Below are 14,853 nucleotides of genomic sequence, written 5' to 3'. Positions count from 1 at the left end.
TCACTTCCTGTCCCATCTATCACATCACGTCAACATACCATCAACATCACATCAACATCAAAAACATCAACCAACTTCAACAACAACTACAACACACAACAAATAATATATTATTACTTATCTATCTGTTTGATAAAACTATTTAGTTAATTAACTAACTAACTAACTAATCTTAACAAACAACTATTAATCATTCATTTGAGTATAGTTTAGCAAAGTAACAGGTTGTTAGACGAAAACCAAACAAATAATGATGAGGAATATATTGCTGATGACCACTCTGATGGTCGTCATCGCAACAGCTGTCAAGATCCAAATTGACACTAATGTCAAGCTCGATCCAACCACCTACCAGATTGGTACCGGTATCTATGATATCACCGGTCCAGCCGCCGAGAGTAAGTCACCCCCCCAACGACAACGACGACGACGACGATGTCTACGCGACAAAGACGACGCAAACTTGAATGATGATGTTTGCAAAGATTGACGAATTTAGTCTAACATGATTACCAACTCTCTTTCAATCAATCTTAGCTGGTATGATGGGTTACGCCATGCCAGGCCAGGTCACTGAGGGACTCCACTTCCGTCTGAGAGCCCGTGCTTTCGTCTTTGTCGATACCAACGGCAACCGTGCCGCTTACGTCAGCACTGACTCATGTATGATCTTCCAGGCTGTCAAGATTAAGGTTGTTCAGATGCTTGAGGAGCACTTTGGCGAGGGCGTCTACAGCCACGAAAACGTGTTGCTGTCTGGCACTCACACCCATTCAGGCCCAGGCGGTTACTCTATGTACGCCCTGTACGGCATCACCACCCTCGGTTTCTACAAGGACCACTTTGAGTCAATCTGCAGCGGCATCACCCAGGCCATCATCAGGGCACACAACAGCGTGCAGCCAGGCAAGATTTTGGCTGAGCAGAGCAAGCTCCAGGACTCCAACATCAACCGTTCGCCAACCGCCTACCTTAACAACCCAGCTGAGGAGCGTGCCTTGTACAACCACGACGTCGACAAGAACATCACCGTGCTCAGAATGGAGGACACCCAGGGCAACCCAATTGCCGCCCTTACCTTCTTCGCCGTTCACTGCACTTCGATGAACAACACCAACCATCTGATCAGTGGTGACAACAAGGGTTACGCCTCATACATCTGGGAGAAGTACGCCAACGGCAACAGCTCCTTGCCAGGTACCGGTCCATTCATCGCCGCTTTCGGCCAGTCCAACGAGGGAGATGTCTCGCCAAACACCAAGGGTGCCTTCTGCCCAGACGGAAGCCCATGTGAGGCCGCCGACTCTACCTGCAACGGAAAGAACGAGGGATGCAAGGGTATTGGACCCGGTAAGGACGGCGACATGTTCGAGTCCACCCAGATCATCGGTACCAACCAGTTTGAGAAGGCTCTCGAGATGTTCAACAACGCTTCCATCCCAATTGGAGGCCCAGTCAACTACCGTCACACCTGGTTGACCATGACCAACATCACCGTCAACCCACCATTCACCCCAACCAGCGAGCCAGCCACCACCTGTCGTGCTGCCATGGGTTACTCGTTCGCCGCCGGTACCACCGATGGTCCAGGTGCCTTTGACTTCACCCAAGGAGATAACAACACCAACGGCAACATCTTCTGGAACTTCATTTCCAAGTTCATTGCTGCCCCAACTGAGGAGCAGAAGAAGTGCCAGGCCCCCAAGCCAATCTTGATCGACGTTGGTCTGACCAAGCCATTGCCATGGACCCCAGACATTATCCCAATCCAGATCATCACCATCGGCCAGATCGTTCTGTGCGCCGTCCCAGGTGAGTTCACCACCATGTCTGGTCGTCGTCTGCGCAACACCATCTACGAGATCATGGCCGCCGGTGGCATGGAGAACCCAATCGTTCTCGTTGCCGGTCTGTCCAACACCTACTCTGGATACATTGCCACCTACGAGGAGTACGAGGTCCAGCGTTACGAGGCTGCCTCCACCATCTTTGGACCACACACCCTCGGTGCCTACCAGCAGGAGTTTGCCAAGCTGGCCACCGCCATCGTCAACAACCAGCAGGTCGAGCCAGGTCCCTTCCCAAGAAACATGACCGGTCACACCTTCTTCTTCTTGCCACCCGTTGTCTTTGACGAAGCCCCCGATGGACACTTTGGAAAGATCTACGAGGACGTCCAGCCCGCTTACACCATCGGCCAGACCGTCGCTGCCACCTTCTACGGTGCCAACCCAAGAAACAACTACATGATTGAGAGCACTTTCCTCACCGTCGACATTGAGACCTCCAGCGGCCAATGGCAGACTGTCCTCGTCGATGGAGACTGGGAGACCAAGTTCAAGTGGAGAATGCACGACACAATCGGCTCGCAGTCGCTCATCACCATCGAGTGGACCATCGAGTCATGGGCACAGCCAGGCACCTACAGACTCACTCACCAAGGTTATGCCAAGCCATCGATGTTCTCTGACAAGCTCGAGCCATACTCTGGTACCTCGAGCAGCTTCACTGTATCTGCTTAAACTAGTCATCTTCCTGTTGCGAGTTCATAATCCAATCACAACACCTCCCATTCAATGTCATTATCATTAAACCCTTATGGCTCTCGCAACAACCAACCTATTTTGATGAGGCCAACATGGCCTCGATGTGTATGTTTGTATTATATATACATGATGATGTTCGGTACATCCATTGATTGATTGATCATCTGCGATAGTTCCTCTTCCTGGCTTCATTGAGGAACTCGGCATATCCACCTACAAACTTGACAGCGTCTTCGCTACAACCTTCTTCAATGATGGGACATGTTCCATGATAGACTGCCTTGCCACCATACTGTTCTTTCCTCTCTTGCAATGTCTCTTGCCATTGATTCCTATGCACAGCAACACCTTCAACCTTTATATTCTTATTATTAGCTTCTAATCGTTGTCCTAAGTTAACTGCTTTCTGATAGTAAGGGCCTTTTTGAAGTGTGATTGATTGAGTGATTGATTGAGTGAGTGAGTAGGAGGGCCTTTTTGATTGAGGCCTTGGGGACCTTTGAGGTCAATCACATACATGAAGGGTATCCATAGACCTTGAAACAAGTTTGTTCATCAAAAAAGAACGATGATATAGACTTGGTGATATTCATTCTTCTTGTTATTAGATTACTCTAGTTAACACGATTGATTGACGATCAGGGTGATCGGGTAGTGATGACCCAATGTGGGTGAGGGGGAAAGTTTTAATTTATGGGACATTCCTGATAATGTCCAAACAATATTGGTCGACCATTTGAATCAATCATTCGACAGATCAATCAATGTGAAGGGTTAGTGACCCGATATGGTGTCCAAACAATCAATCATTCAATCAAATCAAGATGACTTACATGGAGGAGAAGTTTAGATCTTACAAATGTAAAGCTGTTTGGTGATGTGGATGCTGGAAAGTCAACGATTGCAGGACACTTGGTGTACAGGTGTGGACCAGAGAGTTAGAAGAAGGTTTAAAAGTATGAGACAAAGGCTGCTCAGTTGGGCAAACATGATGTAAAGTACGCTTGGGTCGACAACAACACGCCTGGACATCATTCCATTCCGCCACTTGATTGATTGAGTGTGCACTAGTGTGTAAGTGGAATCATCAATAAATTTTTGTGATGATTATACCCCAAATCAGAACCATTCACCAAAACAACACCATCACCCTTTTTTTGGTGATTTTCCCCTTAACTGAACTGCACCTATTCCTGGGGATGCACAGGAATCCTTGTTAAGCAAGAATGATCTAATGACATCTATCTAAAAAATAAAGTCGAAAGTACCAAGTAAATATCAATTAAATCAAATCAACAACAATCACAACAATCAAATCTCCTTAAATATATTTTAATATTTAAATAATAACAACAACAACTACAATTAAAACATCATATAAATTTATTTATTAATATTTAAATAACAATGACTAATAACAATGAAGATAATGGTGATGAAGTCCCAATCGAGGTCTTTGATAAAAGTGCAAGCAATATGAATAATAATAATAATAATAATATTAATAATAATAATGGAGTTCCACTATCTGTGATGACACTAGAACAAATGGCAATGACAATACTCCAACTTCAAAGAGAGATAGAGGAGTTGAAGTTTGAATCTAAAACATATGCCAGAGGATTTATTGGCAGCCACGACAAGAAAATGTCCAAAGATGTTGGTCGTCTCCCGTTATTTTACGATTTCTATCTCAACCACGTGTTGTTCTCTATCTCTATCAAAGAGGTTATTGTGCATCAGAACGACCTACCAGCATCGACAACAGTTCAGTCTTATGTACCTTTGAAACCATCCGAACCCTCAAAGAAAAAATCATCAACAACCACCTCGGGAGAAGAAATGATAGCAATGTTGGAGATATGTGTCTGCTGCAAACAACCTATGCCTATCAGTTTTAGATACAATTCCTTTGGGGTCGACTTACTCTGCAGTCTTGAGAAGAGATACTTTATGTTTCCAAAGTCCAAATCTCGAAGCGGTTGGAATGGCACAGTTGAGATCTATGTCCAGGAAGTGACCTCTCTTTTAAAGGATTAGGAAAGAAAAGGACTTCAAGTTAAACAGTTGGTTGCTGCTAAGGTTCTGCAGGGGATAGTCAAGGTTACGCAGAGAATTCATTTTTCAGCGGTCTCAATCCTTGGGTTCGAGCTGGTTCGACCCTGGACAACCCTTGGAACAGCAAGGGGAACCCTTTCAAACCTTATCTGATGTTAATTAAATATTTATATTTTTATTGTTGTTGTTGTAGTTGTTGTTGTGGTTGTTGTTGTTGTTGTATGATAAATTAGACCTTAAAGAAATCGTCGTCTCGTCCAAAGGAGTGGAACATATTGGTCAAATATGCGATAATTGTCCAGAGTGCGTTGTGTCGTTGAATGTTGTCAGAAAGGTCGCCAAGTGATCTGATTGTGTCTGACAATATGTTCCATTTCTTCATCTCTCCAAAGACATTCTCAATGATGATCCTCACCTTCTTGATTCGATTGCTCTCATCTTTCTCTCTCAGGATACGCTCGGCATCGAATCCTTCTTTGGTGACCTTGGCTTCCAATGCCTTCAACTTCTTAGATACCTTGGTCGCCTCCTTTCCTTGACGCAGGCGATGCTCATCGAGCGTGCGTTTTCTGATCATCTTGTCTGTGTACTCCATATGATCGATCAATGAAGCCGACTTGATCTTGGGGGTGATGGTGTTGGTGTAGTACTTCTGACCTCCTTTGAATCCTTTGTCACCGAGAATGACAATATCTTCATCGAACAGAGCCTGTAGTCTAGGTGCAGCATCCTTGTAGAGCGAGACGTCAGGCTGGGCGCCTCCCTCTGTCTTACCTACATACACGATCTTGCCACGTATATCGCAAATGACCAACACTGCCAAAGAATACATTGATTTCTTGCCAGAATAAACAAGATCCTTGATCGTCTTGTGTGGCGGCACTTGAATCCTCTGCTCTGACCCGTCCACAATGAGATGAACATTGTGCTTAATACCATCTTTCCATATTTCTGCATGATTGTCTCGAAGCTCTCCATTGTGAACCACATCCTGGAAGTACCCATGGCAGTACGACTTCAATCTATCGAACACCTTGGTGAATGAGTACCTGAGCTGAGCGATTGTCAATTGATATAGGAACACACGCTCCATCATGTACCAGGGAAGGTTGTGGCGGCACCTCATGAGGAAGACGAGCATGTCCTTGTGTTCAAAAGAGTGCTTCTCACAGAGCTGAGACACTTGACTATGGGAGAGCTTGAAGTAACTTGTGTACTCTTCATCTTGGTTGAACCATTGATCTGTAAGTGCAGAGTTGAGGGTATGGCATTTGTCAGTTAATGGACTTAGCTTGCTGGCAGCATATTTATTCTTCACCTTCTTCAAGGGTATTGTTCTTCCTCTTATTGTTCCTCCTTGTTGTTGTTGTTGTTGTTGTTGTTGTTGTTGTTGGTGTTGGTGTTGCAGCTGCTTTCTTGGCCTTTGATTTAGACACTGGTTTGGTTATTGCTGGGCTTGGTGCTGCTGGGCTGGGTGCTGGGATGGGTGGTGATGTAGTTGTTGACATCGCATTATCGTCGATATCTATCGTTGCCCTGCTGGAGATACCGGTGTTCGCTTCGCACCATTGAGTCCATTTCTCTCGTTTGTTGGTTAGATACTCGACAAGGCAGTTCCATCGACAGAAGTATACAAAGACGCCAAACGTGCTGTCTGGATGGCAACACTTCAAGATGCGAGAACAACCCTTTGAACAGTTCTGGCAATGTTGGACAGAATCTCCAATGATAGGCTTNTCTGGATCGTGTTNNCCAATCGCAGGTACAGCAAGCTTCAAATAGGGCATTGACCTGGTATGGTTTGTAATATGTCCAACACTGCACATCATCATTTTTTGGTCGCCATAGTAGACAATGATCTTCTTCTCGATCTTGTTCTCTGGTGAATTGCAAGTCGCCTCTACTATAATCCGGTTGGGATTGGTTGGGTCTCGAACGTTGGAATGCAGGAAGCACTTGGTTTGTTTGCTAGTCTCTCCATCCATCAACTTCTTGGTATGTGTGATATTCATCAGCTCTCTATTGTTCTCTGCCGCACCTTGTTTGGTTGGCGTCTTCATTTGCTGAAGCGTGAGTGTTGATGACAACGATGTTGGTTGTGGCTGTTGTTGTTGTGGCTGTTGTTGTTGTGGCTGTGGTTGTTGTTGTTGTTGTTGCGATAATGACTTGATGATTCCCTCTAACTCCTCTATACGCAGCCTCAACGTGTGAGTCTCCTCCTGTGATTCTTTAGTCTGGAACATATCAATGATGATATTGTAACACAGTTTGGCGCACACGGGCAGGTGTTTGCCCAAGACCCAGATATCCAACTCAGTACCGCAGAAGAAGCATTTGACACCTGCTTGCTTAACTCTGGTGACTATTAACTGGGTTAGCTCCTCAGACATCAGATGTTGTATTATATATATGTATTAATTGGTCGCTATTACTATGTTGGAGGTTGCAAAGGGTCATCACGGGTCGGACCTTGGATTCCAAAACAAATATTTGAAGAATCCACCCACAACACCCGTTGAACCCTGCAGAACCCAAGCTAACCTTAGCAGCAATCAAGTTTGGTTTGAATAGTTGTTGGAATAAAATAAACACTCATATATATATTATAGAGACTCTTTCCAAACAATCAAATAAAGTGTATGCCAATAATAGACCATTCAAATCAATTTATAATATCAAGTCAGCCATTAGCATGATATGATCTGATGGGTCAACAGTGGATGGCAGTTGTGGAGGATAATGATCACCAATCTCAAGTATGGACTTGATGTTAAAATGTGGAGTCTTCCATATTTGGTCATTGTTTCCTTTGAAGTGTCCTGGATGATGGAGTATGAGTGAGTATGATCAATGATCAAAAGGAATAAATAAATATGAGTACATACTTGTAACACATGTAAAGGGTGGCTCACCAGTTGGACGATGATTGTATACACTGGTCAACTTGAATGGATGGCTGAGTTTGAATGAGTCGAGAAGATAGTGTCCATCACTGAGTAGTGTGTAGGTCTTTTGAGTTGGTCCATTGTTAAAGTCGCCACATAACAACAGTGGAGTTGACTCCACTTCCAATCCACTCTTCCTAATCATATTGGCCATGGCCATAGCAAATATATGCATTTGAAGTGCTTGCAACTTGTAGTTCATGTCAAAGTCTGGATGTCCCCAGTGTAGCTGTGAGTGGATGCGTGGGGTGAGTGAGTGAGTGATTGATTGATTGATTGATTGATTGATTGGGGCGCACGAGGCCCAGGCTCAGACCCAGGCCAAGATCCATGATCAATACATACATGTACATTGCCAATGAAGATTGGTGGACTGTTGGGGCGTGACTTGTCTTTTAGGAGGAGCATTGAGTGAAGGTTGTGATACATGCTGGTCGTGAGGAGTTCGAGTAACTTGGTTTTGTTGGCGCATGTGATCGAGTCGATCTGCTCGGGCGAGAGTATCTTGTTGAGGTAGTGGTAGTTGACCAGCTGCTCGGCCACGACCTCGAAGCGCTCCGCGCGATAGAACGTTACACATTGCCACCATACTGTTCCTTCCTCTCTTGTAATGTCTCTGGCCATTGATTCCTATTCACAGCAACACCCTCAATTGTCCTAAGTTAACTGCTTTCTGATAGTAAGGGCCTTTTTGAAGTGTGATTGATTGAGTGATTGATTGAGTGAGTGAGTAGGAGGGCCTTTTTGATTGAGGCCTTGGGGAACTTTGAGGTCAATCACATACATGAAGGGTATCCATAGACCTTGAAACAAGTTTGTTCATCAAAAAAGAACGATGATATAGACTTGGTGATATTCATTCTTCTTGTTATTGCATTACATTAGGTAACACGATTGATTGACGATCAGGGTGATCGGGTAGTGATGACCCAATGTGGGTGAGGGGGAAAGTTTTAATTTATGGGACATTGGACATTTGATACTCAAACAATACCGGTCGACCATTTGAATCAATCATTCGACAGATCAATCAAATAAAGATGACTTACGTGGAAGAGAAGTTTGGAGATCTTACAAAGCCTCGCATCAATGTGATGTTGTTTGGTGATGTGGATGCTGGAAAGTCAACGATTGCAGGCCACTTGGTGTACAGGTGTGGACCAGAGAGTTATAAGAAGAAGGTTGAAAAGTATGAGACAAAGGCTGCTCAGTTGGGCAAACATGATGTAAAGTACGCTTGGGTGATGGACAAGTTGTTGGCGGAGCGTGAACGTGGCATCACCATTGACATTTCACTCAAGATGATCGAGTCGCCACGCCACTTGATCACTCTGATCGACACACCTGGACATCACAACTTTATCAAGAACATGATAACTGGTGCAGCTCAAGCTGATTGTGGTATACTCATCATCTCTGCCACTGCGGTGGAACAGGTCACAGATGAACCAACGATCTCTCATCAACAACAATCATTTGGAAGTGCCATGCTTCGTGAACATCTATTGCTCGCATACTCAATGGGCGTACGACAGTTGATCGTTTGTGTCAACAAGATGGATGAGAAATCGGTAGCATTCAAAGAGGACAAGTTCACCAACATCGTACGATCGTTGACACACTTGATCGAGCGCATTCGATTCAATATTCAAAGCGTTCCTTTCATTCCTATCTCTGGATGGGATGGCGACAACCTTGTGGAGCGATCAAATCGCATGCCATGGTACAATGGGCCCACACTATTGATGGCACTCGACAATGTCACTGGCGCACCACAACTGATAAACAAACCACTTCGCGTCCCCATCCATCATAACTTCAAGATTGGCGGTGTCGGCACGGTACTGTGTGGGCGCGTCGAGACTGGCGTGATGGATGTGGGCATGGACGTCTCTGTGTTCCCCGGTCATTTCTCAGACAACACAACACTCTATGGATACCACAACTATATACCATCGTTGGAGATGCATTGCCAAAGGATCGGTAAGGCACTGCCTGGCGACAATGTTTCATTCAATATTCGCCAATCCAACAAATTCATCAAACGTGGCGCCGTGACTGGCGCCTACCACAACGACCCTCCGGCTAAAGCCGCAAAGTTCATCGTCCAGATCATGATCCTGAACCATCCGACCGAGATACGCGCTGGCTACACTCCGGTGGTTTGCTGCCACACTGCCCGTGTCGCCTGTCGCTTCTCCAATATCATCGCCAAGATAAACACAGCCACATCCAAAATCATCCAAAGGGATGATGGCGATAACACGCCCATCGTTCTACATAATGGAGAAGCGGCATTGGTCGAACTGGTACCATTGAAGCCGATGTGTGTCGAGTCCTTTTATGAGTATCCTCCACTTGGTCGAGTCGTTATCCAAGACATGCATCGTACCATTGCCGTTGGTATCATCACCAGTGTGTCTAAGCTTAGGCCCCTGATGAGCATGACAACTTGGCCAACGCCCTATGTTCTGTCCTAGATGGTTGGCCCTAAAAAAAAGTGTACATTTTACTTCATTCCATTCCGCCACTTGATTGAGTGTGATCTAGTGTGTTTGTGTAGTAAGTGGAACATTAATAAATTTTTGGCGATCATTAAACCCCAAATCAGAACCATTCACCAAAACAACACCATCACCCTTTTTTCGTGATCTTCCCCTTAACTGAACTGCACCTATTCTTGTACATGCACAGGAATCCTTGTTAAGCAAGAATGATCTAATGACATATATCTAAAAAATAAAGTCTAAAAAGTATAAAGACACTATCAACAACAATCATAACATCTTATATATATATATATTTATTAATATTATAATAATAACAATGACTAATAACAATGAAGATAATGGTGATGAAGTCTCAATCGAGGACATTGATAAAAGTGCAAGCAATATGAATAGTGATAATATAAATAATAATAATAATAATAATAATAATAATAAGAATGGAGTTTCCTTATCTGTGATGACACCAGAACAAATGACAATGACAATCCTCCAACTTCAAAGAGAGATAGAGGGGTTGAAGTTACAATCTAAAACATATGCCAGAGCAATTATTCTCGGCTACGAAAAGAAAGTGTACTATGATGTTGATAGTCTCCCGAAATTATACACTTTCTATCTGAACCGCGTGTTGTTCTCTATCACTATGACAGAGGTCATTGTACATCAGAAGGACCTACCCGCATCCACACCTTTGAAACCAAAGAAAAAATTATCTACAACAACTACAACCACGACTTCATCCCCTTTGATAACCTTGGGAGAAGAAATGATACCAATGTTGGAGATATGTGTCTACTGCAAAGAACCTATGCCTATCAGTTTTAGATACAATTCCTTTGGGGTGGACTTACTCTGCAGTCTAGAGAAGAAATACTTAAGGTTTCCAAAGTCAAGTAAGAATCGCAAATTTAAGATCTATGTCCGGAACGAAGTGACCTCTCTTTTAAAGGATTAGGAAAGAATAGGACTTCAAGTTAATCATTTTATTCCATATAAATAAACTCTCATATTATAGAGACTCTTTCCAACTCCAAACAATCAAATAAAGTGTAATCCAACAACAATTCTATTATTGATTATTTTCCAAAAATAGATCATTCAAATCAATTTATAATATCAAGTCAGCCATTAGCATGATATGATCTGATGGGTCAACAGTGGATGGCAGTTGTGGAGGATAATGATCACCAATCTCAAGTATGGACTTGATGTTAAAATGTGGAGTCTTCCATATTTGATCAATGTTTCCTTTGAAGTGTCCTGGATGATGGAGTATGAGTGAGTATGATCAATGATCAATGATCAAAGGAATAAATGAGTACATACTTGTAACACAGGTAAAGGGTGGCTCACCAGTTGGACGATGATTGTATACACTGGTCAACTTGAATGGATGGCTGAGTTTGAATGAGTCGAGAAGATAGTGTCCATCACTGAGTAGTGTGTAGGTCTTTTGAGTTGGTCCATTGTTAAAGTCGCCACATAACAACAGTGGAGTTGACTCCACTTCCAATCCACTCTTCCTAATCATATTGGCCATGGCCATAGCAAATATATGCATTTGAAGTGCTTGCAACTTGTAGTTCATGTCAAAGTCTGGATGTCCCCAGTGTAGCTGTGAGTGGATGCGTGGTGAGTGAGTGAGYGAKTGATTGATTGAGGGGTGCGGACAAGGCCAAGACCCAGGCCCAGTCCAGGTCAATGAATACCTACGTGTACATTGCCAATGAAGATTGGTGGACTGTTGGGGCGYGACTTGTCTTTTAGGAGGAGCATTGAGTGAAGGTTGTGATRCATGCTGGTCGTGAGGAGTTCGAGCAACTTGGTGTTGTTGGTGCATGTGATCGAGTCGATCTGCTCGGGCGAGAGTATCTTGTTGAGGTAGTGGTAGTTGACCAGCTGCTCGGCCACGACCTCGAAGCGCTCCGTGCGATAGAACGTTATACATTGTTCCTCTTGGTATTTGCTCAGGTCGCTGAGGGTGGTGTGCGCGTAGCCCCACTCTGCCAGCTTCTCGCGAAGACGCGTCAGACGCACCTCGGCCTCCTGCATGCATAGTATGTCGGCGTGATGCTCGTTGACATACTCGGGCAGGATCCACTGGCGGTATGGACGATAGAGTGTGTATGGCGGGCAGTCGGTGTAGCGCTGGGCAGATGTGTAGCAATCGGCCATTATATTGTACTGTATGATGCGCAACGTTGTGTTCTTGCCCTCGACCTCTGACGCGTCATTGTCTGTGAAGCCCTCGCTATTGATCAGCGTGCGAGATGTGCGATACATGATCGTGGCCGCCAATTCAAATGGCTTCTTGCGGATTGTGAATGTGGCGCGAAGACGCTTGCCCTCGTGCGCAACAGTTGGCACAAAGATGGCATTGTCCAATGCGACGACAAGTGGTGTCTCGCGAGATGCATCCGATCCACTGTGATGGTCCTTTCCACCATGCAGCCACTTGGATATTGAATGGAATGGAGAGGACGACTTGTGCTTGGTCGATTGCTGTGTCGCAATGCCCGTTTCCGTGTCCACGATCTCGACATCATCGATGAACAACTTGATGTTGTCTAGTTGTGCGCGGTCCAGACGCGTGTAGCTATCATGTCTTCTGGCCGACTTCTCGGCGTAGGCTATCTGCAAGGGTACGTTCACAACAGGCACTGGAGGGAAGAATGATAACACAGTAATTGGAGCTGTAGGGGCTTGTTGTGTGGCTGAGGCTGGAGGGGTTGGCGGTGCTGGCGGTGCTGGAGGGGGAGGAGGCGAGGCTGATGATGACATCTTGTAGCCTTATAGTATATGTTGTAGTTGTAGTAACTGTTTGAGAGATGATCAAATGATCAATTTAATGAACTATTTTTAATTTCGATCAAGGTCCCAGGGTCATCAAACCGTTGGACCCATCAAGGAAGGGGCACCCCCTTTTGGAAGTGTTGGGCTTGACTTTGGATAGTCTTTGCTAACAAACTACTGCAAACACATGAATGTTTACAGGTCATACATTTGTTTATTGGTGATAGAGATAGAGAATATGATTGAGTATGAATGGGAGAGAGAATGAGAGGAGTGATCACCTTCACTTCTCTTACTGTGTGTGCGTTGCGTTGGAGGTAATTGGAGGGGAGAGGAGGATTGAGGTATTGTCAACGACCATTGGGTCGAAAGATTGATTGATTGATTGATTGATGAAGAGGGGAGGGAGGAGAGGATGGGGAAGAGGGAGAAGAGATGCCATTGCATGGGGTGGAGAGATGATCGAGCTGTTGTTCAAGATTGATTGTTTGATTGATTAATTGATTGGTACCAGACACTTGGCGATGGACTGGATATGTATATATGTAAATAAATAGGGTTGAGCTATGCTGTGCTGTGCTCTTGTTGAATGAATGCTGGCTTGGCTGGCCTCTGGTCGCTGTTATCCGTTCGATACTGCAGCAACTGACGCGTCACCTCTAATGATACAACTGATGCTGTTTGGTTTGCAAGCTTGCTTGTTTGCTTGCGATTGTTTGTTTGAATGAATGATTGAATGATTGATTGGTATGTTTGTTTGTTTATAAATCTACATGGGGCAACATGTTGATTGCTTCCTATGTGCTGCACTATCAATAACAATCAGATCCTCACTACATTATGATTGATTGATTGATTGATTGATTGGATTAGTGATTGGTCATGTGCGATCACGAATGAAAAGAACATACGGTGGCTCATTTGGAACTTGACTTTGAAGTGACACTCTTGAGACAGTAGCGAATGCTTCATCGATGTTGGTGGCATCCTTGGCTGAGGTGTCAAAGTAGAAGATGTTGCCACCAATGCTTCTGATGAATGCTTGGGCGTCCTTCTCAAAGACGACACGCTTCTCAGCGTCATCGACCTTGTTGCCAAAGACGATGAATGGGAACTGATCGGGATTCTGCACGCCGGTCTTGTCGATGAAATCCTCGCGCCACATCTTCAACTCTTCCATCGACTTCTTGTTGGTGACGTCAAACACCAGGATGCAACAATCCGAGCCTCTATAATATGATATCTCCAGACTGCGGAATCTCTCCTGTCCCGATGTATCCCACAACTGCAACGTCACCATCTTATCATTGACCATAACATCCTTATTAACAAAGTCTACACCAATCGTTGGTTTCAGTGGTACAAATCTCTGATCAACATATCTCTTCAATACACTTGTCTTTCCAACACTAAGTATGTTATGTATTTATGTTTGAATGAGTAAGTTAAGTCATTCAATCAATCAATGAATGATTCAATGTATTATAATTACCTCTTCTCTCCAATGATCACAATCTTTAACACTTTTCTTGGTGCCATTGTGATTATATATTATATATATATATATATGTATAAGTATATGAGTTATATAACTATGAAGTGGAAGTGACTTTGAATGAATGAGTGAGTGTGTGTGAATGAATGAATGAATGAATTGACTTTGAATGAATGAAGTTAGGTGATATTGGGACTTTGAAAGTCACAGTCCTCAAACCTCAAAACCCCCAACATAACACAACCAACATAAAAATAAATATATTTATAAATACAAACAAAGTTGAATGAATGCTCTGTTGAAAGGTCAAACAAATCGACAAGACAGTCTTGTTGATCAAGGACCCAAGACCATTACATCACCAACCAATGGTTCTAAACCAATCCATCTAATCTTAATAAGTAAAGTGAAGTATTGAGAATAGACTTAACTTGTCTTGTTGACTCGACTCATGAGTTGTTGTTGGGAACAACCTTTAAAAGTTCAACTCGCGCGAAGTGTGTAAG

At 44.0% G+C, this 14,853-nt stretch overlaps 7 protein-coding genes across 7 annotated transcripts; 2 read left to right on the top strand and 5 right to left on the bottom strand.

The window, feature by feature from the left end:
* Positions 1 to 250: 250 nt before the first annotated feature.
* Positions 251 to 2,519, top strand: SAMD00019534_078530 (hypothetical protein; the record flags this gene model as incomplete). The annotated part of the gene is made up of 2 exons (XM_012896893.1): positions 251 to 398; positions 538 to 2,519. Coding segments are annotated over 2 exons (2,130 nt in total), but the record flags the coding sequence as incomplete, so codon positions are not given.
* Positions 2,520 to 2,712: 193 nt separating this feature from the next.
* Positions 2,713 to 2,964, bottom strand: SAMD00019534_078520 (hypothetical protein; the record flags this gene model as incomplete). The annotated part of the gene is made up of 1 exon (XM_012896892.1): positions 2,713 to 2,964. A coding segment is annotated over one exon (252 nt), but the record flags the coding sequence as incomplete, so codon positions are not given.
* Positions 2,965 to 7,271: 4,307 nt separating this feature from the next.
* On the bottom strand, positions 7,272 to 8,173 carry SAMD00019534_078510 (hypothetical protein; the record flags this gene model as incomplete). The annotated part of the gene is made up of 3 exons (XM_012896891.1): positions 7,272 to 7,422; positions 7,489 to 7,547; positions 7,895 to 8,173. 3 exons carry the CDS (start codon positions 8,171 to 8,173, stop codon positions 7,272 to 7,274), a joined length of 489 nt encoding a protein of 162 aa, XP_012752345.1.
* Positions 8,174 to 8,580: 407 nt separating this feature from the next.
* SAMD00019534_078500 (hypothetical protein) lies at positions 8,581 to 10,023 on the top strand (the record flags this gene model as incomplete). Its single annotated transcript, XM_012896890.1, has 3 exons — positions 8,581 to 8,985; positions 9,016 to 9,513; positions 9,544 to 10,023. Coding segments are annotated over 3 exons (1,383 nt in total), but the record flags the coding sequence as incomplete, so codon positions are not given.
* A 1,144-nt stretch (positions 10,024 to 11,167) lies between these two features.
* Positions 11,168 to 11,605, bottom strand: SAMD00019534_078490 (hypothetical protein; the record flags this gene model as incomplete). The annotated part of the gene is made up of 2 exons (XM_012896889.1): positions 11,168 to 11,319; positions 11,386 to 11,605. The coding sequence occupies 2 exons, from the start codon at positions 11,603 to 11,605 to the stop codon at positions 11,168 to 11,170; spliced, it is 372 nt and encodes a 123-aa protein (XP_012752343.1).
* A 43-nt stretch (positions 11,606 to 11,648) lies between these two features.
* Positions 11,649 to 12,840, bottom strand: SAMD00019534_078480 (hypothetical protein; the record flags this gene model as incomplete). The annotated part of the gene is made up of 2 exons (XM_012896888.1): positions 11,649 to 11,674; positions 12,006 to 12,840. The coding sequence occupies 2 exons, from the start codon at positions 12,838 to 12,840 to the stop codon at positions 11,649 to 11,651; spliced, it is 861 nt and encodes a 286-aa protein (XP_012752342.1).
* Positions 12,841 to 13,621: 781 nt separating this feature from the next.
* On the bottom strand, positions 13,622 to 14,391 carry SAMD00019534_078470 (hypothetical protein; the record flags this gene model as incomplete). The annotated part of the gene is made up of 3 exons (XM_012896887.1): positions 13,622 to 13,685; positions 13,764 to 14,261; positions 14,345 to 14,391. 3 exons carry the CDS (start codon positions 14,389 to 14,391, stop codon positions 13,622 to 13,624), a joined length of 609 nt encoding a protein of 202 aa, XP_012752341.1.
* Between the last annotated feature and the right edge of the window lie 462 nt (positions 14,392 to 14,853).

Source organism: Acytostelium subglobosum, assembly GCF_000787575.1.
Source record: "Acytostelium subglobosum LB1 DNA, scaffold: scaffold16, whole genome shotgun sequence".
NCBI lineage: Eukaryota > Evosea > Eumycetozoa > Acytosteliales > Acytosteliaceae > Acytostelium > Acytostelium subglobosum.
Note: the sequence above shows the minus strand (reverse complement) of the source record. Positions and strands in the feature narration are given on the sequence as shown.